Genomic DNA, 26,083 nt, shown 5'->3' with positions numbered 1-26,083 from the left:
AGAAAATTTATGTATCCTAGCTTTCGGAACTTTGTTCCTTCATCTGGGAGGAGAGAGGGGAAAAAAGGGGAAGAAGGGAAAGTGGATTCAGTTACTCACAATCCAGGTTATGAAGCAAGGTGGATTCAGTCTCACAAGCCAGGTTATGAAGCAGTTTACCCAAAATCCAAGAAGTTATTTGGACTGCACAATATTACAGAGCTAAAAGTCTACAAACATGACCCATAAAACAGTCATTAATAAGTAAAATGCTGCTCATAAAGAAATAGTTGGCTGGACCAACTATATCACTTAATTGTTTTATTATTCAAGGAAAACTTCCTGTCAAAGTGTGGAAAAAGTATGAAGTAGATTTTGCATTAATCTGAATTATGTTTGTACCGATTTGTCTTTGTTCTCTAAAATACACATTCATTAAATTTAGTATGAGATCAGTGTGTCAGACTACAAACAATTCTACTGTTTCATAGTAATGTTTCTTAACAACAGCCAAATGTAGTGATTGTGTGTAAGAAAACAAAACCTTGTCATTTGTAAGCTATGTCAGATGGAACATTATTTAATGGATAAAGCAAACTGAAGGTATTTGTCAGATTATGAGAGTGTGCATTGAAAGTCCAAGGTATGTTGTAGTGTGTTACAAAAATATGGTGGACAGTCATGAAATTTAATTATGTGAATTAAGAATGTATTGAGGTTTAGAGCATTATGGAGACAGGTGTGTTACATTTGAAACTCTTGTGATGAATTGAAGGTTATATGGGACTAATTTTGAGATTTATATTGTGAGAGAATATTTTGTAATAGCTTAGGTAATTTGATGTTCAAGTGAATGAAGAGATGTTACAAATTTATCCCATGCTCTGTTACACAATTTGAAATAACTTCTATTCATGACAGAATACTATTTGAGACATATGAGAGTAAATCAAAATGAAACACTGTTTAATAATTATGTACAAATACTAAGAATTTGACACAGTGGAGGTGATGAGTTTGTCATAATTTGACCTATAAAGTTGACATAGATGTACAATGTGAGAATATTGCAATGATAGAGACACAATCATATAAGGAATGTCTCAGCTACTTTATTGTAAAGGAAACATTAAATCATAAATATGTGAACCAGTCTGACTCAGAAAATACAGTGCTGATCACGTATCATTGAATTTGCACTTGATTCATCATGTGATTACATTTGTCACACATACATGAACTCTCCCTAAGAGACAGCCATTTAACATTGTGTATAAGTATTGCATCATTTTGAACTGTCTATTTTATTTATATGGTTAAAAAAACCTGTTTATTTTAGAATAATGATTTCTTTAGATTTAATGGTTGTTTTGGGCACAAATCATGCCATTTGGTATTTTATTGAATCACTAATATTAAAAGGTTGTGAGAGATGCCCTCATTCCACAGTTCACTTAATGCATTCTAAAGAAATCCCTCACACTGTTATCTGCTATCAGAAGAGTTAGTTTAACTAAGATACATTGAGTCAGTGTTGAAGTAAACTTGAATTTACACAGATACTATATAATTATATACCCATTTTAACATGGCCTTGCAGCTACCATGATCAGTTAAATGTAAGGTACCATATTTTGTTGTCAGCTATAAGTCCACTATACTTATTACTCAATACAGCCAACGTAACCTTCAAATTGTATATTATGGAGAGTATATATATAACTAAGATCCCTTGGGAAATAAATTTTATTACTAAATTTTATTACTAACTACTGGAACTGGAATTTTTATTACAATGTGTGTATTAGATATATTATGTTCCATGTCTATACTATAGTTAGAGATATAGTCAGACTCACACCCTTCATAAAAAATTTTATCTATGCATGACAAAACTTCTTCTAAAAATTAATGCTATAATGGACATTTCAGATAAAAGCTGAAAAAAGCATAATACTGAAGGCTGAGGAGGAAATGTGAAAATACATTTTTAAATTAACATGGACAACCAGTACTGGGACACAGTGAGCAAGGTGGTGATCATCTGATAGACATTTATCAAGAGATGAGAAGGCATTGATAAGTACCATAAGTGAACTACTGCAATGAAAATTGAATACTGTGTAATCAAAGACTCAAATGAAAAAAAAATCCTCCAGAAATTTAAATTTGTGAGCCTGAAGAGCTTTAAATCATATGTTCTGCATGAGTTCAGTTGTAAAAGTTTGGGACTTATCTCACCTATTGCACATCCTTTTCGTAGTGATACAGATTAATTAAGAAATATTTAAAAAGACTAATTTGTGTGGAATAATTTTAAGTAATATGCTTGTTATGTTGTACTCAATCAGATCTTTTATGGAGGAAACAGTTTTGCATGTCTTAGGACATATTAATCAGTGGAAAAGTTAATGTTTTCACAAAGTGATTATGTTCCATAGTGACACACAATCCCATGCATGGACTTGTGTGTGTGTGTGTGTGTGGGGGGGGGGGGGGGGGGGGGAGGGGTATTATAACATTTATTTCTGTAATTTCTTTTCATGTAATATTTTATGTAAATATTGTCTTTGGCATTGAGTTTAACAACTCGAAGAGACTTTTATCTTTAATCATGCAAGGAGGAGATGGATCTTTGGAACACGAAGTTTGGGGTCTTAGATATCTAACGCTGGTTAGGTAGGTTGTGATTCAGATGTGGTTGAAGATGATGTTTTAGTTTATATTGGTGTAGAAGTGTTACATGTGAGATTTATTAAATATGTGATGTGCATAAACTAAAATAGCCTTTTCTCTAAAAAACAAAATACCACTTTACCTTGTAAACCTGTTAGTCTCATCCGAACATAAAGAAAAAAGGTGGGAACCTCTCAGTGGAATCACGCCTAGACTTAATGAGGCCAAGATATACTATGAAGACAATAATGAAGAGATCAGTGTAAAAGCTAAGTACCAACATTGTTCGTACTTGTTAATGACCTCTGACTATAAATTTGAACCTCCTGTAGTTCACGAAGTCACCATGTGGACAAAGGGGTAGGACAACTTATAGACTGTGGAAATGTAGGAAGGAAGAGGTCTGTTAAAACTTTGCAGAGAAGGGTATGTGATTGCTATCCACCTCCAGCAGCATTGTCTGATATTTTGCAAGAAGAATGGTAAAAGATTCCCCTCAAAACCATTACAGCCCTGTATCTATTCATTCTGAGATCCTGGAAGTTGTTTTGAATGCCAACAGTTTCCCTGCACTGTATTATGCATGGTAATGTGTTTTGTTTTTTGCACTTTCATATCTTTATCCATCCACTGTACACCATCAGTGTGGTTCCTCCATAATCTGTTTAAGATAACTCATCATGTTTGAGCTCATAACATATTCTAGGAATCTGAAACATATGGTTGTCAATGAGATAGGATATTTTTTTGTGTAACACCTCTGTTACCCTTTGTGTAGATGTGTGTAATTTGTGTTTTCTTCCAACTAGTGGACGCAAGTTTTTGATCAAGGCATATGAGAAATGTTATTGTTAAAATGAAACTCAGCTCAGCAACAAATGCCATACAGAATTTAACAGTGGTTCCAGAGTCCTGGAGACTTGTTTGATTGTGGAAAAGGTGAGAAGTAAAAAGACTGGGTTTGGCGGTGGAATGAGCGAGGTTTTCTTAGGTTTTCACTACATATTAACACTTTTCGCATTTTCTCGTGTAATGTGACTGTGTAGTGCTGGAATGGGAACAGGGAAAGGGCTAGATGGGTAAGGACAATGACTAATGAAGGTTGAAGCCAGAAGGGTTACAGGAATGTAGGATATTTTGTAGGGCAAGTTCCCATCCGCACAGGGAAAGTTCCCATCTGCGCAATTCAGGAAAGCTGGTGTTGGTGGGAAGAATCCATATGGCATAGTCTGTGAATCAGTCACTGAAATGAAAAATGTTGTGTTGGGCAGCATGCTCAGCAACAGGGTGATCCACTTGTTTCTTGGCCACTGTTTGTAGGTGGCCATTAATGTGGGCAGACAGCTTGTTGGTTGTCATGCCTAAACAGAATGCAGCACAGTGGTTGCAGCTTAACTTGTAGATCACATGACTGGTTTCACATGTAGCCCTGCCTTTGATGGGGTAGGTGATGTTAGTGACTGGACCGGAGTAGGTGGTGGTGGGAGGATAACATTATTTGTGACCGTCTTTTTGTTGTGCCTTTCTTTGACTCTGCATCTCTACTATATGCTGAGTAGCAACTTTCCTCTTCATAACATTGTTACATTCTATCCTGGGTTTTTCATTGCTTGAGGGACTAATACCTACATCACTCATATTTAAAGTGGTAATAGCTTTAAAGTGGGGCATTACTGCAATGCTTTCTTTGTACAAAAATATACTCTAAGACATAAAAAATGATGCATCATGAAGGAATTATCGAAGTGGGATCGAAATCGGTAAGTGTGATGTACATGTGCAGCAAACAAATGATTACAATTTCAGAAAAACTGGATGATTAATTGAAGAGAAAGAAAACTGGATGATTAATTGAAGAGAAAGAACTTCACAGATTGAGCAAGTCAGTAATGCATAGACCCACCTCTGGCCTTTATGCAAGCAGTTACTGAGATTGGTAGTGATTGAGAGTTGTTTGATGTCCTTCTGAGGAACATTGTGCCAAATCCTGTCCAATTAGAGCATTAGATAATGAAAATCCTAAACTAACTGGATGGCCCTACCCATAATGTTTCAAACATTATCAATTGGGGAGAGATCCAGCAATGTTTTTGGTCAAGGTAGGATTTGGCAAGCATGAAGACAAGCAGCAGAAATGCTTGCCCATGCAGGTATTATCTTGCTGAAATTTAAACCCAGGATAGCTTGCCTTGAAGGGTAACAAAATAGGGAATAGAATATAGTTAACTTCTCGCTGTGCTGTAAGAGTGCCATGGATGACAACCAAAGGGGTCCTGTAGTGAAATTTAATGGCACGCCAGACCAACACTCCCGGTTGTCAGGCCATATGTTGGGCGACTGTCAGGTTGGTATCCCATGTCTGTCCAGGGCATATCCAGACATTGGGTCTGGGACTCAAACTGAAGAAAGCTCATCACTGAAGAAAATCCCAATCCAGACAATGAGGTTACAGTTTTAATGTGCCTGACACCACTGCAAACATACTTGTTGCTGTACAGTGGTAATGATAGTCATTGTAAGGGGTGCCATGAGCTCAGCCCCATTTCTAATGGTCCTTGTGTTTACTGAAGCACCAGTTGTATGCTGGATCAATGATAATGATGAACTGTAGGTCTGAGTGCCTCTCTAATGATTGCTCAGTACTCATGTCATCTTTCTAGGTTAACTGCTTCCTTCTTGGTGTTGTGTTTGGCCATGGTTCACTCATTCATGTCAAATTTGTTGAATAGTGCCATTGCTCCTATTCAAATGTTAAGCAGTTCACCAATTACTCTAATCAGCTTCTTTGAGCCCAACTTCACATCCTTTGTCAAATGCTGACACCTATGTATACTGATCATGCACCTATCCGTGAGACATAGTTACTGTCCAATTGAGTATACGGAGCAAATTTCCAAAGACTTTATGATCTTATATCATCATGTCTCCTGTTTACCAGCCTTGCTGGCTTTATGGTGATAATTGTGCAGCTGCATCACACATTGATCCATAAGTAGGCAAAGTTTACAATTTTGCATTTTTCACTGATACAAGTATGTAACTAATTCATGGTACATCGCATTCCCTCACTCCCTCCCCCACTCTACATTAGAGTATATTTGAAAAGAGAGTTCAGCAACTGAATCTTTTCTTTGCTACCTCTCTGTTATCCTTGATTGTCTACACACTAACTTTAGTGTCACTGACGTTCTGTACATATGACTAGGAAGTTTTGGGTTGTGTGAGAAAATTTTTATAAGATTCAGCTGCAGTTACCATTTCGATGCTTTGTCCCACATCTGTTATGTAGTACTCATTCTTTCTATACATTGTCTGTAACCCTTCCCTCCCATCATGAACTTTTCTACAAGGTACAGATCTATCCAGTGCATGGTAAACTATTGTTTTGGACTTGAGGAACAGTTCTCTTACATGCTCCTGCCCAGTAGTAAGTGTTTATGAGATTCTCTTTGAAGAATAACATGACTCCCTTTTTATCTTGCTTAAAGAATATGTAAATCTAACTATGTGTTTTAGCTGTGCTTTATTCTTTATGTGTCATTTTTGCCACAACTCTCTCATGGTCAGTGATAGCATTTTCAGAGTTGATGTCCTCAAAGGGGTCAGATCTGTTTGTCACCACTGGATATTGCGTATTCCATCCTGGCTTATTACAATCAAGAGTGGGCTCCCAAATCAATTTTTCAAATAGTTTTCAGAGAAAGTGGTAGTATAATTTCACACGATGTGTGCCCACCACTTACAAAACTGTAATTATTTCAGTCAGTTGTTTCTCCAGTATCATTGCATAACACATTTATTAGTGAGTAGATGTTTTCTTTAAATTTTATGCTTACATCTAGAGGTGTGTGTGTGTGTGGTGGTCAACAGAAGGACCCAATTGTAAGTTTATGTTCACCATCGATACTGAGTCTTGCCTAAACAGTGTTGCATGCAACTCAAATTTCTGTCTTGTTGGATTTGTGTTTCTTGTCTGGTCTGCTGTGACATATACATCATCTCTATTTCCCCTTAGCCTACCAGTTCAATATACACCCAGATTTAACCTAAAAATTTCAATGCTGTTAATTTAGGGTTTTGGCCAGATCTCTGTCTTGGTATTATATTAGTCCCAGTGTTTCTTATGAATGCTTCACACTCTGGAACTTTGTTGCAAATGCTTCAGCAGTTGATGACTAGTATTTTAAGAGTTTTATTTTTGAAGCCCATTTCTTTGGGTTTTACTCTAATACTCCAGGATCTCCTACAGTTGTCATTATCTGGAATGTTTGGAGATTTGTGTAAGCCATGTAGTGCACACCTGATCCATGTAGCAGCACCCGACAGTTCTTAAACCTATTGCAAAAGCCCATGAAGTCACAGTCTAAATTGTCACAAAACTTTCAAAGTGTCTTTTTCAATCAGTCTGCAAGGCTCAGAACCTGAGGACCATAATCAGTTCTGGGGATAAATCTGCAGACTGTGTATTCCTTTGATCTCCTCAGTCGTCTATACCACTTTCTGGAATGAACCAAGTATGACCTTAGGGCCCAGACAACAAGCACGGCTGGTTCAAATGTGCACCTGCAGTTGGTTGCATCCTGTTTCCTCAATGTTCAGCAGAACACCCTCTTCAACGTATTGAATGAGGCCTCCAGGTGTACAAGCTGAGTGCAAAAGGTGAAGCTACTCATGCCTTCAGCCATTTTCCTAAAGGGTACAATTATTCATCATATATTTTAACTGTTGATTATTAACAGACCCTTACCCATTGCATTGTTTCTCCCTCATGTGGGACACGGCAGACATCCCAGCAGGTGAAGTATGTCTCCCTGGCTCAGTTTCAGTTTCAGTGGAAGACAGCACTTAAAACTTATTGGAAAAGGGATGGGTGATAAGTTGTCCTTGGTCCCTGCTACATCATACAGGGGCCTTAGATTTACCACTGTGTGTCACACCCACGTGAATCAGCATTGATAGATGTTGTACTTCCTGTAGAGGAGACAGTGTGTATGGAACAGAGTAGTGCACGAGGTACCTTTACTATCTCTAGTAAATGAATCAGGTAGTCTACCCATTACACCCATTTGAAGATGCTCCCAGGCACTTGACAGTAATCTGAGCAATGTCCAGCTGATTACAAACCTCAGCTAAAATGATTTCTGCCCAAGAACAGTATTCGCAATGGAGAAGCAGTCTAACATGTTAAATTTAAGTATGGGTGATCACAGATTTTTTTCTGTACTAATGTTTAGAGAAACAGCCACAACATTCTCAAACCATTATGTATAAAATAAAGTTCATCTGAATACTAAACAAATGACTTTAAATGAGGGTCACTAATTCTGTTGTAATTTCATGATCTGTTATGCAGCAAGGAATTCATTTCCCTTTAAGATTTGAAACTACAACAGGCAAAACAGTGGTTTGTGTTATAACAAGTGAAAAACCTGGAGAGCATAAACGATAATGCTGTGTCTTGAACTTTTGTTGAGGTTTATTTCAAAACATAAACAACAATGTTAAAAACATTGTCAATATATGACAAATGTTGACAATTTACACAACCTTAGACATGGAAACCTAATGGAACACAATGCAGCAGTTACAGTAAGTGCAAACCCAATGTTACACTGCAGTAGTTGATTTTGTAGGAGATAAGTCTCTTTGTGCTCACACAAATTCAAACATTGACTTAGAATAAACACATCAGCAACTGGAAAAAGTGGAAATGTTGCACTAATTGCATAAGTAACTACAAAGCAATAAGGATAAATGACTTTTACAAGATATTGCATCATATTTTGAAGAACACACAACTGTAGCACCAAGTTTACTACAAGATATTTTATGCACAAAACTCACAAAAATCCAAACATACTCAAAAATATATCTTTCATCAGGTAAATACAGCTTAAATTAGGGAGCAAGGAGGATACTTCCTCAGAAATTTGTTGAAAGCATAAATGCCACAAAAAAATGAAAATATAATACGAATTTTGTGTGGCACTTGTAAATATATGAAAATATGAATTTTGTTATAAGGCACACAAGCTTGACTCAATAATAATAATAATAATAATAATAATAATAATAAAACCATTGGAATTTCGATTGTGTATTAGGCCTGTCTTGTAAACACGGAGCTTATTTGTGTCAATAAGCACTGGAAATACATGGATTTTTTACTTAGCCAAATTTGTGACATCTCCTACATCAGTGTTATAGTGCCTCAAGAATGTCGGTGTGTATTCTAGAAACACTTGGCCTTCAACCGTATTGAACACCCGATTTTTAAGTACAAGTGTGAGAGAGTGAGAACATTTCTATCGATCCACTTGCTTCTATGTGCAGGTCAGAAGTTTGTTATTAGAAGACTGTAAGAAGGGCGAGTCACTGATGATGACAGGTATTTGGCGCCAGTGCCACAGAAGACATGATGAAAACTCAGGGAATAATTATGTAATATTCTTTGATGTGTTAGTGTCTGTGGTGCTTGTAAAAAAGACTAATGAACAATTGAATATAGATTTCTATGCACATTCATGTATTGGAATCGCTTGATATTATTGACTTTTATTTTATTTTATTTTATTTTTCACACCTTAGCTCTGCATGAGGCAGGACGCATGTGATGTCCATAAATTATTGGATTGTTACTATGATATTGAACTTGTGTTTTATCAAGTCTGATGTTTTAAGACACCAGTTGGCTTGTCAGAGTTTACTTACTTATGTGAAAAAGAGTAAATTTTGCTTTGTGTTGAGAGATGAAAATATACCAATAATGAATTGAAAGTGTTCCATGAGTACAAAAATCATTTCAAGAATAGAGAAGTAGCTTAATAAATTCCTGTAATCAGCTACAGTCTTTGGAGAAGAAGCTTTAGGGAGATCGACATAGCTGATTATCCATAGAAGAGAATTGGCTGCACACAATACGTAAGTCAACTGTGAGAGACATGTGAGTCTTGCACCTCAGTACCACACTGTCTTGTGTCATCCGAAAAATGTTAGAACAGGGCGACCGTGACAGGACCCGAAGAAAATGGGTATTTAAAGACAGAAACGGAAACAAAGCCTAACAAGATATGAGAACTGTTTCCAGTAATCGTATGGAGTCCAATAAACCAATGGAAGAAAGTTGTGAGTGCAATGTGGTAAAAGATGTGAGAAAGTAATAGTGGAGAAAACTGGAAAGAAGACCTCAACTTTTTGACTAAGAAGATTGGGAGTGGAGAGAAAGCCATCTTCACGCACATACATCGCGCCAACGCCAACGCAGTAACCAGCCCCTGACGCAGACTGCACCAGCTGCTGCTCACCGGTGCTGACTCCGAGTTCGCTCACCACCGATGAGGCTGAAACCAACATTCAACGTCGCTGGTGCCAGTGTTGTTCACCTGCGCTGATTACACATTTGCTCACCAAGGCAGCTAGAACTCTACGCCGGGTGAGTGAAAACCAATAATTATTTGGTAAAAGTTGAGGGGACGGTTGAATGATAAACTGTTATTATAGTTATTGTACTCAGTGGTGAATTTTCTTTTAGATGATTACTAGGTCTAAGATCAATAAAATTATGGATCAAGAACAGTGACAAACTTCAGGACCAGTCATGGCCATGACAGTGAACAGGGACATGCCAGACTGGACTGAAGTGGCAAATTTAATCAAAGAACTAAGTCTAAAGTTAGACTCAGTAAATACTCATTCAAATGCTAGATTAGATGACCAAAGTGCTACGTTGGATGACCAGAAGGCCGATTCAGCCACTCTAAGTGAAAAATTAGATGCTCAAAGTGAAACCTTGAACAGTCAAGCAGCAAATGTAGTTTGATTAAAGACTGAATTTGACTCTTTAAATAATAAGGTAGAAACTCCGAAGATAGATTTAAAGAGTGAAATCACTAGTTCTTTGAATACTCTTGTAAATCATCTGTTCACTGACTTTAATCAGAGACAGAATGAAACTTTAAAAATTCAAATGACAAATATAGGTTTGTTGCCTGTCAAAACAGACACACAAAGCAAAGAATCTAGTAATCGGTGCGATGGCATAGTTACTTTGGAGACTGAATGTGATCTCAAATATAATAATAAAGAACGTGATCTTAATGAAAAATTAGATTCTTGTGAAAATGTATGTAATGTTAAATTTAATTCTGTAAGACAGGAAATGAATACTTAGAAAGAGAGCACAGATCGACCTAAGGTACTAATATCGATTATTCAATCAAAAATACCAGGTGTTGTAATACGCATTGCTAGTTCAGTAGGACGGAATGTCAGGGAAAAATTAACCAACTTGGACATGATAAATGCAAGTAGTCTGGCTGAACCATTTGAGCTAATTATTGATCCAGAAATTTCCGAGAGTATAATCAAGGGATCACAAATTTAGCATTGGAGGGCAGCGTGAAGGGTAAAAATCGTAGGGGGAGACCAAGAGAGGAATACACTAAGCAGATTCGGAAGGATGTAGGTTGCAGTAAGTACTGGGAGATGAAGAAGCTTGCACAGGATAGAGTAGCATGGAGAGCTGCATCAAACCAGTCTCAGGACTGAAGACCACAACAACAAAACAATCTCTGGATATGTTGTGACTGTTGCTTTTTCCAAACCTAATGATACTAACAAGGTTATGGATAACTTGCGTGAAGAATTCAAACTTGTCCATGACACAGTAGAAAATAAAATAACTTTACCTAATGTTGTGTTTCCTAGTAAAGTGGTGATTCTTCTGTTGTGGGGAGACTTTCACACAAAATTTAATGAGAATTACTGGTTTGCACTTGCTCAAGTGAGGTTAATGTCAGATCCATGGGAACTGGGCGGAGTCACATCCGTCTCCCAGGGACATTAATGTTCTGTGTTAACGGGCGGAGTGAGCACTGAATTCCCTTCAATTCTTCAACTAGTCTGTAATCTATTCCTCAATTCTTAAACTATCCTATAATGTTAGTAATTAGGAAACTGTATATGAGTACAAGATTGAGACCTATTTAAGAGAATCATGGATAAACAGTGATCTCTAAACACGGAATGAAACAAATAGAATATAGTACTAGTATAAAGATAATATCATGGTACTATTCAAGCAGAATGATATCTAGACAACATAAACTGAACAGAATATTTTATGTGTGTGTAAAATATAGTGTAAAGTGATTAGCTAAACATATATTTGATTGTAGTGTATAATTTTCTATTTTTATAGAATATTTTATACCTTTTGTGAGATGTAATGTAAATAGGAGGGTATGTATCACTTTTGGAAGGGATGGGTAGTGTAAGTACAAGCATGACTAACACTAATCACACACACCACCTTTCAGACAACCCTCGCAGACAAGTGTAACTTATTCTTCACCATTTGCAGTTCCATAGATGTTACTAAGATTTTTCTTCAGGGGCTTCAAAGGTGAAGGTGAGAATGCCCATTCTGTAGGAGACATTTAACATCATACCTCTTCCGGCCTCTCAGTCAAGTACGGGAGAAATAGGGATCCTGGGAAAGGGAGTGGGAAGGGTTTTCCTGTCATTGGGGCTATCTTCTTTCTCTTCTTTGATCTTAGCAACCATTTCTACTTTTTCCTTTCTTACTTCTCATCTGAGAACCGGTCTATCTTTCCCTCTTTCCGTATGCATATACTCCTATCGCTGAAGTCCTTATTTTCTGTGGGTTCCAATAATCTTCAACTTGTTTCATATAAGTAGGCCAAAGTATCAGGATACACAAACACACATCTACACACACACAACAATATACTTGAACATCTGAGTAGATGCACATATTACATTGTCGATAAAGATATATGTACATCTGAGTAAATGCACATATAACATTTTTGATATGTGATGGTTCTACATCATTATTTTTTTGTTGCTCTCAAATATATATTTACATGTATATAAAGACAGGAGAATAACAATCAATGCAAGTGCCATGTTAGTCCTTTGAGAAAAGGCATAGTATCTGCTGGGAGTTGGTAAATACAGGTAGACATAGCATCTACTTTGTGTGGGTGTGATACCTGTCTATATAGTAGGAGTCAGGAGTGAAAGAGGCTCTAAGGTATTAGGGAGAGTATTGGAAAGTGGAGTTAAGGTGTAAAGTAGAGTTGTAATTTTACCAGAGAATATTTAAGGATAGTATTCACAAAGATGTAAGCTAGGGCAATGAACCAGGAGGCCTACTCAAGAAGGATATGGAGGGCACACTCAGCATTTATTGAATGAAAAAAAGGGTAGATAGGCAGACCTATGAAAGGCTGACCTACACTGCGCAGATAGGGGCACCAAGAAGAGGACTGACCTGTACCACAGGACAGGAATAAAAAAGGGGTACACCTACCAAAATGGAAGGAGAAAGGGTACTCCTGGGATCAACCCTTCTAAGATATAGGTACTGTTCCTGAAGGGAAAAAGGGCAGTATCGTGACAGAAGCTACATGTTTAAAGGGATGAGTCTGGTAGGTTCGAGTTCTACGCAGCACTAGCATTTTTAAGTTTTAAATTTACAAGTGTCAGGAGAAGGGAACACTTTTATTCTACCCAGAATTCCTCCAGATTACAATAAGCAATGAATAAGTACATACTTAGGAAAAGTAGTACATGAAGTAAGAACAAAGCTGTAGAGTGTTCATGGGTTATGTACACCTGTAATTTACGATTGGAAGAGGAATAGAAAACAAAAATTTGGTACTCATGAATTTTTGGAGATTGAAAACAGTCAACTCCAAAATGGATTGAAAGGTTTAGGTTTTATAATTGCGGTAAAATATGCACGGTTATTAGTAGAAGGAGATGTACTGTTAAAAGACAAAGAATTATCTTGTGAGATATTACTGTACACAATGAATTTACACCTACATCTACATTTATACTCTGCAAGCCACCCAACGGTGTGTGGCGGAGGGCACTTTACGTGCCATTGTCATTACCTCCCTTTCCTGTTCCATTCGCGTTTGGTTCACAGGAAGAATGACTGCCTGAAAGCCTCTGTGCGCACTCGAATCTCTCTACTTTTACATTCATGATCTCCTCGGGAGGTATAAGTAGGGGGAAGCAATATATTCGATACCTCATCCAGAAATGCACCCTCTTGAAACCTGGACAGCAAGCTACACCGCGATCCAGAGCGCCTCTCTTGCAGAGTCTGCCACTTGAGTTTGCTAAACATCTCCGTAACAGTATCACGCTTACCAAATAACCCTGTGACGAAATGCACCGCTCTTCCTCGGATCTCCTCTGTCAACCCGACCTGGTACAGATCCGACACTGATGAGCAATACTCAAGTATAGGTTGAACGAGTGTTTTGTAAGCCACCTCCTTTGTTTATGGACTACATTTTCTAAGGACTCTCCCAATGAATCTCAACCTGGCACCCGCCTTACCAACAATTACTTTTATATGATCATTCCACTTCAAATTGTTCCACACACATACTCCCAGATATTTTACAGAAGTAACTGCTACCAGTGTTTGTTCTGCTATCATATAATCTACATCTACCTCTACATCTACATGATTACTATGCAATTCACATTTAAGTGCTTGGCAGAGGGTTAATCGAACCACAATCATACTATCTCCCTTCCATTCCACTCCCGAACAGCGCGTGGGAAAAATGAACACCTAAACCTTTCTGTTCGAGCTCTGATTTCTCTTATTTTATTTTGATGATCATTCCTACCTATGTAGGTTGGGCTCAACAAAATATTTTCGCATTCGGAAGAGAAAGTTGGTGACTGAAATTTCGTAAATAGATCTCGCCGCGACGAAAAACGTCTTTGCTTTAATGACTTCCATCCCAACTCACATATCATATCTGCCACTCTCTCTCCCCTATTACGTGATAACACAAAACGAGCTGCCCTTTTTTGCACCCTTTCGATGTCCTCCGTCAATCCCACCTGGTAAGGATCCCACACCGTGCAGCAATGTTCTAACACAGGACGAACGAGTGTAGTGTAAGCTGTCTCTTTAGTGGACTTGTTGCATCTTCTAAGTGTCCTGCCAATGAAACACAACCTTTGGCTTGCCTTTCCCACAATATTATCTATGTGGACTTTCCAACTGAAGTTGTTCGTAATTTTTACACCCAGGTACTTAGTAGAATTGACAGCCTTTAGAATTCTACTATTTATCGAGTAATTGAATTCCAATGGATTTCTTTTGGAAATCATGTGGATCACCTCACACTTTTCGTTATTTAGCGTCAACTGTCACCTGCCACACCATACAGCAATCTTTTCTAAATTGCTTTGCAACTGATACTGGTCTCCGAATGACCTTACTAGACAGTAAATTACAGCATCATCTGCGAACAACCTAACAGAACTGCTCAGATTGTCACCCAGGTCATTTATATAGATCAAGAACAGCAGAGGTCCCAGGACGCTTCCCTGGGGAACACCTGATATCACTTCAGTTTTACTCAATAATCATACAATAAAGGATCCTTCTTTCTATGTATTTGCAATACATTACATTTGTCTACGTTAAGGGTCAGTTGCCGCTCCCTGCACCAAGTGCCTATCTGCTGCAGATCTTCCTGCATTTTGCTGCAATTTTCTAATGCTGTAACTTCTCTGTATACTACAGCATCATCCGCGAAAAGCCGCATGGAACTTCCGACACTATCTACTAGGTCATTTATATATATTGTGAAACGCAATGGTGCCATAACACTCCACTGTGGCACGCCAGAAGTTACTTTGTCTGTAGACGTCTCTCCATTGCAAACAACGTGCTGTGTTCTGTTTGCTAAAAACTCTTAAATCCAGCTACACTTCTGGTCTGATATTCCGTAGGCTCTTACTTTATCAGGCGACAGTGCGGAACTGTATCGAATGCCTTCTGGAAGTCAAGGAAAATGGCATCTACCTGGGAGCTTGTATCTAATATTTTCTGGGTCTCATGAACAAATAAAGCAAGTTGGGTCTCACACGAGTGCTGTTTCCGGAATCTACAGAGTAGATTCTGGGTTTCCAGAAATGACATGATACACGAGCAAAAAACATGTTCTAAAATTCTACAACAGATCGATGTCAGAGATACAGGCCTATAGTTTTGCGCATCTGCTCGACGACCCTTCTTGAAAACTGGAAATACCTGTGCTCTTTTCCAATCATTTGGAAACTTCTGTTCATCTAGAGACTTGTGGTACACAGCTGTCAGAAGGGGGCAAGTTCTTTTGCATACTCTGTGTAGAGTCAAATTGGTATCCCATCAGGTCCAGTGGACTTTCCCCTGTTGAGTGATTTCAGTTGATTTTCTATTCCTTGGACACTTATTTCGATGTCAGCCACTTTTTCGTTTGTGTGAGGATTTAGAGAAGGAACTGCAGTGTGGTTTTTCTCTGTGAAACAGCTTTGGAGAAAGGTGTTTAGTATTTCAGCTTTGTGTGTTTCATCCTCTGTTTCAATGCCATTATTATCCTAGCATGGAGAGCTGCATCAAACCAGTCTCAAGACTGAAGACCACAACAACAACAATCATCATCCTAGAGTGTCTGGATATGCTGTTTCGATCCACTTACTGATTTAATGTTAAGACCAGAACTTCCTAGGATTTTCTGTCAAGTCGGTATATAGAATTTTACTTTTGAATTCACTGAACGCTTCACACGTAGCCCTCCTTACACTAACTTTGATATTGTTTAGCTTCTGTTTGTCCGAGAGATTTCACACATAGCCCTCCTTATGCTAACTTTGACATTGTTTAGCTTCTGATTGTCTGAGAGATTTTGGCTGCGTTTAAATTTGCAGTGAAGCTCTCTTTGCTTTTTCAGTAGTTTCCTAACTTTGTTGTTGAACCACAGCAGGTTTTCCCCATCCCTCACAGTTTTACTCGGTGTGTACCTGTCTAAAACGCATTTTATGATTGCCTTGAACTTTTTCCATAAAAACTCAACATTGTCAGTTTCAGAACAGAAATTTTCATTTTGATCTGTTAGGTACTCTGAAATCTGCCTCTTATTACTCTTGCTAAACAGATAAACCTTCCTCCCTTTTTTTATATTCCTATTTACTTGTATATTCAGGGATGCTCCAATGGCCTTATGATCACTGATTCCCTGTTCTGTGCGTACAGAGTCGAAAAGTTCGAGTCTGTTTGTTATAAGTAGGTCCAAGATGTTATATCCACGAGTCAATTCTCTATTTAATTGCTCGAAGTAATTTTTGGATAGTGCACTCAGTATAATGTCACTCAATGCTCTGTCCCTACCACCTGTCCTAATCACCTGAGTGTCCCAGTCTATATCTGGTAAATTGAAATCCCCACCTAATCTTATAACATGCTGAGGAAATTTATGTGAAATTTACTCCAGATTTTCTCTCAGTTGTTCTGCCACTAATGCTGCTGAGTCAGGAAGTCGGTAAAAGATGCCAATTATTAACCTAGCTTGGTTGTTGAGTATAACCTCCACCCATAATAATTCACAGGAACTATCTACTTCTGTTTCACTACAGGATAAACTACTACTAACAGCGACAAACACGCCACCACCGGTTGCATGCAATCTATTCTTTCTAAACACAGTCTGTGCCTTTGTAAAAATTTCGGCAGAATTTATCTCTGGCTTCAGCCAGCTTTCCATACCTATAACGATTTCAGCTTTGGTGCTTTCTGTCAGTGCTTGAAGTTTTGGTACTTTACCAATGCAGCTTCGACAGTTTACTATTACAATACAGATTGCTGCTTGGTCCCCACATTTCTGGACATTGCTCCACACCCTTTGAGACTGTTGCCCTTTCTGTAGTTGCTCGAGCCATCTAAGCTAAAAAACCGCCCAGTCCATGCCACACAACCCATGCTACCGGTGTAGCCACCTGCTGTGTGTAGTGGACTCCTGACTTATCCAGCAGAACCCAAAACCCCACCACTCTATGGCACAAGTCGAGGAATCTGCAGCCCACAAGGTCGCAGAACCATCTCAGCCTCCGATTCAGACCCTCCACTCAGCTCTGTACCAAAGGTCTGCAGTCAGTCCTGTCGATGATGCTGCAGATGGTGAACTCTGCTTTCATCCTGCTAGCAAGACTGGCAGTCTTCACCAAATCAGATAGCCGCCAGAAGCCAGAGAGGATTTCCTCCGATCCATAGTGACACACATCATTGGTGCCGACATGAGCAACCACCACTAGAAATTCGGTGTAAATTCTAGAAATACTTGGCCTTCAACTGTATCAAACACCCGATATTTTATGTACAAGTGCGAGAGAGTGAGAACATTTCTATTGATCCACTTATTTCTATGTGCAGGTCAGAAGTTTGTTATTAGTAGACTGTAAGAAGGGCGAGTCACTGATGATGGCAGGTATTTGCCGCCAGTGCCACAGAAGACATGATGAAAACTCAGGGAATAATTATGTAATATTCTTTGATGTGTTAGTGTATGTGGTGCTTGTAAAAAAGACTAATGAACAATTGAATATAGATTTCTATGCACATTCATGTATTGGAATCGCTTGATATTAGAGACTTTTTTTTCACACCTTAGCTCTGCATGAGGCAGGACGCATGTGATGTCCATAAATTATTGGATTATTAAAAATGATATTGAACTTCTGTTTTATAGTGTCTGATGTTTTAAGACACCAGTTGGCTTGTCAGAGTTTACTTACTTATGAGAAAAAGAGTAAATGTTGCTTTGTGTTGAGAGATGAAAATATACCAAGAATGAACTGAAAGAACTGAAAGAATCGGCTGCACACAATATGAGCAGTCAACTGCGAGAGACATGTGAGTCTTGCACCTCAGAACCACACTGTCTATTGTCATCCAAAAAACATTAGTGTGTGCTAAAGATGAACACTGTAGCAAAAGTTTATCCCAGCAAAATTCATGTAGCCTCAACAAACAGAGCCCTTTTGTTTGCTGCATTGGTTTTGCTGAGATGTAATATCTTCTTGTATCGATCTTTTATATATTCATCATGTATACCATAGACTAAGCTGCATGACATCCCCTAAACTTTCTCATTTACTTTAAAAGACATGTAAAATACAAAATTTATGTAATAATATGTATTTAAATCTACCTAACTATTTAGTATTAACTGGTGCCAACAGTGCCACAAGCTAAGTTAGGAATGTCTTGGTAAAAAATTTGTTTGCATACACTTACATAATTTAAATAATACATAGATATGACTAAAGACATTTTAAAGTACTGTATGTATTAATTATTCATTCCATACCATATTCAGTGGTGTCTGTGGTATCATTGTCTTCAGAGGTGCAAATTGGTCATAACCAAATACTCCTTCATGTATAAACCGAAGTCCGTCAGGCACATACCGCTCAAATAATTCATTCAGAGCCAATTTTTGTTTTGCGTCTGTCCTCATTGACAACCAGCGTGACCAGTATGGTTGGTAACCAAGATTTTTTGGATCCACATAAACCATACCAGCACGTGACACAGTTGCTGGGGATGCATACTGAAGATCTCCCACCTGTAATAATTCTCAAAAATGAAGAGTACGAATTGCAAAATTAGTAGTACATAATAATGCAATAACTAATACTTTCAATTTACAGTACATACATCAATAAAAATTCAATAAAATTTCACCTTATATATATATATATGAACTTACTATTGCCTCTCTCTGTGGTAACCCCTATATCTCTACAGATCTCAATAATCCAATGGAAAATTATGTTGTAACTTTTGCACTCATATCCAGCAGCAATAGGCATGAGTTTGCAGCTAATCTCACACCACTGATTGTGCTACTAGTGTGAGACCTTATCATGTCTCTAGAGCAAACCCTCTGGCTGTAGTTTGCAAATAAAGGAAGACAGTAATACTTGGTTTAACATCCCATCAAAGATAATGTCACCAGAGATGGAGAACAATCTGAAACTGGGGAAGAATGGTGAAGTACATCAGCTGTGCTCTTTCAAAGCAAAAATCCTGTCAGCCACCTCAAGTGATTTTGGAATAACAAGGGTCACCTAAGCCAGATGGTATGATTAGGATTTGAATCACTGTCCTCCAGTGTATGAGTCCAGTAACTTTCCACTATGTAATACCACTCAGCCGCAAATGAGAAGGATAGCTCCACATCCTCCAGCACATGCCATGTTCATTTTAAATCGCATTGGGATGTTCTTGCTGTACTATTTTATCGAGTCCTCACTACAGACTTGCATACTCTTTGGCTTCTAGTTAGTTACAGGTTTCATTGATCAGTCTCAGGTAACCATTATGATGTGGAATGTGTCAAGTGCATAAGAAATGGAGACATGAACCAAGGTTTTTTCTTTTCTTCTTCTTTTTTTTTTCTTTTTTTAAATTGCTTAAAATTTTTATTGTTTACCCCCTTCCCTTAAATGGCACAAAATGCATGTATTATACCTATATATTTATTTATTTTTACAACTATTACTGCTGTCTGTAAGACATTTTATTAGCAATTATTCTGATTGCAGAAGTTGCTGAACCTAGTTACTTTAGGAGATCCGAAATATGAATTTTCCAATTAAGATTCTCATCTATATGTACACCCAAAAAATTAGTATGCTCTACCCTTGTTACTGACTTCTGTTGGTGTGTTATATTTATTGAATGAACTGTATTCCTTGAAAGTAGAAAATTGGAAGCACTGTGTTTCTTCAAAGTTCAGAGCAAGCCTATTCACAGAAAACCAACCAATAACTTTTCCAAAGACACTATTTGTATAATATTCTATTGTAGTTCCTTTTACTGGATTAATAATGATGCTTGTATCATCAGCAAACAGTGTTAGTTTATTTTCTTGTTTCAGATAAGAAGGGAGGTCATTCACAGATATCAAGAATAGAAGGGGACCCATGATCGAACCCTGTGGAACACCTAATGTAATTTCACCCCAGTTAGATGAAGTAGGAAACTTCCTTAAATCACTCAAACTATATAAAAAAAAACTTTATGCTTCCCATTGTGTAGATATGACTTAAACCACTCATATGCTGTTCTATTTATAACATGGAATTGTAATTTCTGTAACATAATGTCATTATTCACACAATCAAATGCAAAGATGTCTTCAATGAATCTGAACCAGGTGAGGGGTTTAGGATTCTGGGTGTTTATGAAGGATTCCTCTAGATGGCCCATGAATAGGTTGGCATAGGATGGTGCCATGCAGGTTCAAGATGGCGCCGATAGAAGAGTGTTGTGACACATCTCAGTCCTCAAAAAAGGTTAAATTAAATAGTTCATCGTGTAGGGAATGTTCGAAACGCGCCATGAAAGGCATCTTTTGTGTGAAGTGTAACTACTGGTTTCATGAAAAATGTGCGAAAGTGAATTTAAAACTCATAAAAGACGAGTTTCCATGGTCGTGTCCACATTGTTTGCGTATTGAGACGGCTGAACTCGTAAGTACCGTGAACTCAAAAGAAGAAATTATTAAATTGCTTCAAAGTGACATTGAAGTGCTGAAGGCGGAAATTTTAGCATTGAAACAAGAAAATTCTGAACTGGTTATTGAAAGAAAATCCTGCGTCTGTAGAAATCAACCGATTACTGAACAAAGTAGCAAACATCCGCATTTGTGTAACACGGCGAATAATACCACAGAGAACTCTGTCAGTGAAACAAGTGATAAGTATAAATGGAAAACAGTTTCCTATAATAAGAAGGACAAATGTAAAAGTGCAATGAACAAAGAAGATGACAAAAATGATTTTCTGTTAATAGGTGATTCTATATTAAAAAATGTTATTGTGCCGGACTGCAAGGTCGATGTTTGACCTGGAATCAGATCACATCAACTCAACAAACATTTTAAGAATGTATTGTCCACGAAAAGAAACACGGGCGAAATTGGTAACAAAACTTTAAGTACCGACGATTACAGAGGTGTCTTAATCCACGTGGGCACAAACTCCATCCACAGTAACAGTGAGGAAGAAATCGTGAATGAAACACGGAATCTGATTAGATCGGCGAAAACGGTATACCCAACATCCAGGCTGGTAATTAGTGGAATTATTCATCGAAGATCGGTAAGTGATACTTACATCAACAGGATAAATACCGGCATTAGGGAACAGTGCAACAGACTCGATGCAGTATTCATTGACCCAAACAAATTCTTAAACTGCAAGTGTCTGGGAAAAGACGGCCTGCACTTGAATAGATTAGGCTCTGTGAACCTTAGTAAAATGTTCATAGACATGTGTAAAGCCCTAAGAAGCAAGGGAAACTAATTCATTGTGATAGGGGTGACAAAGAAAAAATTCAAACTGAAAATAAAAAGTTTAACTACCAAACAAAGGATGCACATAAAATAACTAAAAGCAAAAATGATCTATTGATGCATTGGAATATAAATGGCTTAGGGGCAGAACTACCAAATCGTAAATTCTCAAAAATCGACGAACTAAAAATTCTGCTTTCAGAATCCGTAAATATTAAAATAATCTGCCTAAATGAACACTGGTTAACAGAAGATAGTATAAAAGTACTAAATAGTATTAATAATTTTAAGGTAGCTGCTAGCTTTTGTAGAATAAGCAAATCTCGTGGAGGCTCCTGCATTCTTGTCAATTCTTCCATAAGTTATACAGTAAGAGATAGTTTTAATTATTTAAATGAAGAGAGCGTGTTTGAAAGTTGCTCTGTAGAACTGAGTGATCTGAATACACTGGTTATAGCAATCTACAGAATTCCTGGATGTGCGGTAACAAAAGTGTTTTTAACCAAATTCGAATGCCTCCTGGAAAAACTCCAGAAAGAAAGTACAAAAAAAGTTGTTATAGCAGCAGACTTCAACTTAAATGTCTTACTTGAAAGCAATGATTCCACAAAATTTCGTGACTAAATTCAGAAATCTGGTTTCAAGCTAAATTTTTCTGAAGGCACTAGGGAAAACAGCAGATCAGTGACCTGCATTGATAATATTATTACTAACTTCAAATTTGACAGTGGAAATATGCACAAATACTGCTTAGACTTGGGCATTTCAGATCACTCACCTCTGTTTATTGAGCTCCCAAAAGCAAATAACCTAAAGCCTCCAGAAGTGTGTATAAAAAGGGATCTCAGTAAAAGTAAAATGGATTTATTCCACAGTAAATTAAGTATAATAAGCTGGCCTGTAGACTACAATAGTTCAAGCTCGATAAACTATGACAAATTCTTAAATTGTTTCTTAGAGGTATTTAATGAATCATTTCCTCGTAGATATAAGCAAAAGAAAGTTAATGGTAAACTCAAATGGATTTCAACAGGAATAAAGATCTCTAGTGCCAGAAAGAGAGAGCTCCGCAATGAGTTAAAATCAAACAGAAATCCAGATTTTGTTATTAATGTCAAACAATATAAAGCTGTATTTAGGAAAGTTGTAGCGGCAGCTAAAAAAACGGCAAATAATAAAGTCATATGAGAACACAGAAATAAGACAAAAGCAGTGTGGTCAGTTGTAGTCTGAACTAGGAGCCAAAGTAAAAATTCATGAGATTTTGAAAATTAGACATGAAAATGAAATTATAGTAAACCCTGTTGAGATGTCAAGTTGTTTCAATGAATTCTTCCTAAACGTAGTAAGATCAGATGTGGATATGACATTCTATCAGGGCATCACAAATTTGGAAAACAGCCAGAACACATCTTTTAAACAATTTGAAAAAATAACCCAAAGGGATGTGGAAAAGGAAATATTGTCTCTAAAAAACAAAACCTCACATGGGTGGGATGAAATAACAACATCTGTAATCAAGTATGTGTACGATATTATTTCCCAACCACTGTCAACTATTATAAATCAATCTTATGAACAGGGAGGCTTTCCAGAGGTATTGAAATATGGTGAGATCAAACCTCTATTCAAGAAAGGATCGCCAGAAGATATGGGGAATTACTGCCCTATCTCTCTCTTGCCGGTCTTCTCTAAAGTGTTTGAAAAGATTGCAGCAAAACAAATTAATAACTTTCTTACTGTAAATGATATAATTTTTAAAAAACAGTTCGGATTCCAACAGGGTAAAAGCACTGCGAATGCTATAAATGAGTTTATCCAAAAAATATACTCCACGTTAGATAAAGGTAGAAAGGTCACAGGTACACTTCTGGAAATTGAAATAAGAACACCGTGAATTCATTGTCCCAGGAAGGGGAAACTTTATTGACACATTCCTCGGGTCAGATACATCACATGATCACACTGACAGAACCACAGGCACATAGACACAGGCAACAGAGCATGCACAATGTCGGCACTAGTACAGTGTATATCCACCTTTCGCAGCCATGCAGGCTGCTATTCTCCCATGGAGACGATCGTAGAGATGCTGGATGTAGTCCTGTGGAACGGCTTGCCATGCCATTTCCACGTGGTGCCTCAGTTGGACCAGCGTTCGTGCTGGACGTGCAGACCGCGTGAGACGACGCTTCATCCAGTCCCAAACATGCTCAATGGGGGACAGATCCGGAGATCTTGCTGGCCAGGGTAGTTGACTTACACCTTCTAGAGCACGTTGGGTGGCATGGGATACATGCGGACGTGCATTGTCCTGTTGGAACAGCAAGTTCCCTTGCCGGTCTAGGAATGGTAGAACGATGGGTTCGATGATGGTTTGGATGTACCGTGCACTATTCAGTGTCCCCTCGACGATCACCAGTGGTGTACGGCCAGTGTAGGAGATCGCTCCCCACACCATGATACCGGGTGTTGGCCCTGTGTGCCTCGGTCATATGCAGTCCTGATTGTGGTGCTCACCTGCACGGCGCCAAACACGCATACGACCATCATTGGCACCAAGGCAGAAGCGACTCTCATCGCTGAAGACGACACGTCTCCATTCGTCCCTCCATTCACGCCTGTCGCGACACCACTGGAGGCGGGCTGCACGATGTTGGGGCGTGAGCGGAAGACGGCCTAACGGTGTGCGGGACCGTAGCCCAGCTTCATGGAGACGGTTGCGAATGGTCCTCGCCGATACCCCAGGAGCAACAGTGTCCCTAATTTGCTGGGAAGTGGTGGTGCGGTCCCCTACGGCACTGCGTAGGATCCTACGGTCTTGGCGTGCATCCGTGCGTCGCTGCGGTCCGGTCCCAGGTCGATGGGCACGTGCACCTTCCGCCGACCACTGGTGACAACATCGATGTAATGTGGAGACCTCACGCCCCACGTGTTGAGCAATTCGGCGGTACGTCCACCCGGCCTCCCGCATGCCCACTATATGCCCTCGCTCGAAGTCCGTCAACTGCACATACGGTTCACGTCCACGCTGTCGCGGCATACTACCAGTGTTAAACACTGCGATGGAGCTCCGTATGCCCCGGCAAACTGGCTGACACTGATGGCGGTGGTGCACAAATGATGCGCAGCTAGCGCCATTCGACGGCGAACACCGCGGTTCCTGGTGTGTCCGCTGTGCCGTGCGTGTGATCATTGCTTGTACAGCCCTCTCGCAGTGTCCGGAGCAAGTATGGTGGGTCTGACATACCGGTGTCAATGTGTTCTTTTTTCCATTTCCAGGAGTGTATATTCTGTGATCTGACTAAAGCTTTTGATTCAGTGAACCATGCATTACTCCTCCACAAATTACAGATGTATCGAATCAGAGACACTGCTTTAAAATGGTTTAGCTCTTACCTGTCAGGTAGGAAACAAAGAGTAATTTTAACTTCAAATGGAACCAATTATTCATCAGACTGGAAAACAGTTCCCCAAGGAGTCCCACAAGGTTCGATATTGGGTCCCTATCTGTTTCTTTTTTATGTAAATGACCTACCACTTGCTATTGATGTTCATTCAGTCTTATTTGCTGATGATACATCAGTTCTAATTGAAAATGAGGCATCTGAAAATATTCCAGAAAAAGCCAAAAATACTTTAGAAAAACTTGAATCTTGGTTCTATCAAAATGGACTAAAACTAAATGTAACTGAAACCAAAATGATGCAATTTGAAGCTAAATCAGTAGAAAGGAGTGAAATAAAGATAACTTGCAATGATCAGGATATAACAGAAGCAAACCACGTGAAGTTCTTAGGCCTAAATCATGACAAAAATTTAATTTGGAAGGTACACATAGATTACTTAGCAAATAAACTGAACAACTTAGCATTTGCAATGTGTATTTTGTCAGGTGCCACAAACATGGATATCAGAAAGATAGTTTATCACTGCTACTTTGAGTCAGTTATTCGTTATGGCATAATCTTCTGGGGAAATTCAGCAAATGTCACTAGGCTCCTAGTATTACAAAAGAAAGTAATTAGAAACATGTGTGTTGCAAAAAAACGGGAATCCTGTCGACCACTGTTAAAAAATTTAAAAGTACTATCTATCGCCTCACTTTACATATATGAGATGGTGGTGTTCCTATATAGAAATCAACATACACTAGACAATTTCCGTTTTGACCGCAACTACAGCACCCGCCACAGAGATAACTTCAAACTTCCAACACATCGTTTAAAACTTTATGCCCAAAC

General features: G+C 38.5%; 1 protein-coding gene across 1 annotated transcript in view; it reads right to left on the bottom strand.

Annotated features, from left to right (window-relative positions):
• Positions 1-26,083, bottom strand: part of LOC126088335 (dynein axonemal heavy chain 10) — a 1,153,099-nt gene that overhangs the window by 657,307 nt on the left and 469,709 nt on the right. The window contains exon 23 of the mRNA XM_049906469.1: positions 18,846-19,103. Coding sequence (XP_049762426.1) covers positions 18,846-19,103 — 258 coding nt within the window. The remainder of the gene's footprint in view (positions 1-18,845; positions 19,104-26,083) is intronic.

The sequence above is a fragment of the Schistocerca cancellata genome, chromosome 6 (assembly GCF_023864275.1).
Source record: "Schistocerca cancellata isolate TAMUIC-IGC-003103 chromosome 6, iqSchCanc2.1, whole genome shotgun sequence".
In the NCBI taxonomy this organism is placed as follows: Eukaryota; Metazoa; Arthropoda; class Insecta; order Orthoptera; family Acrididae; genus Schistocerca; species Schistocerca cancellata.
The sequence above is the reverse complement of the archived record's forward strand: the minus strand, read 5'-3'. Positions and strand labels throughout refer to the sequence as shown.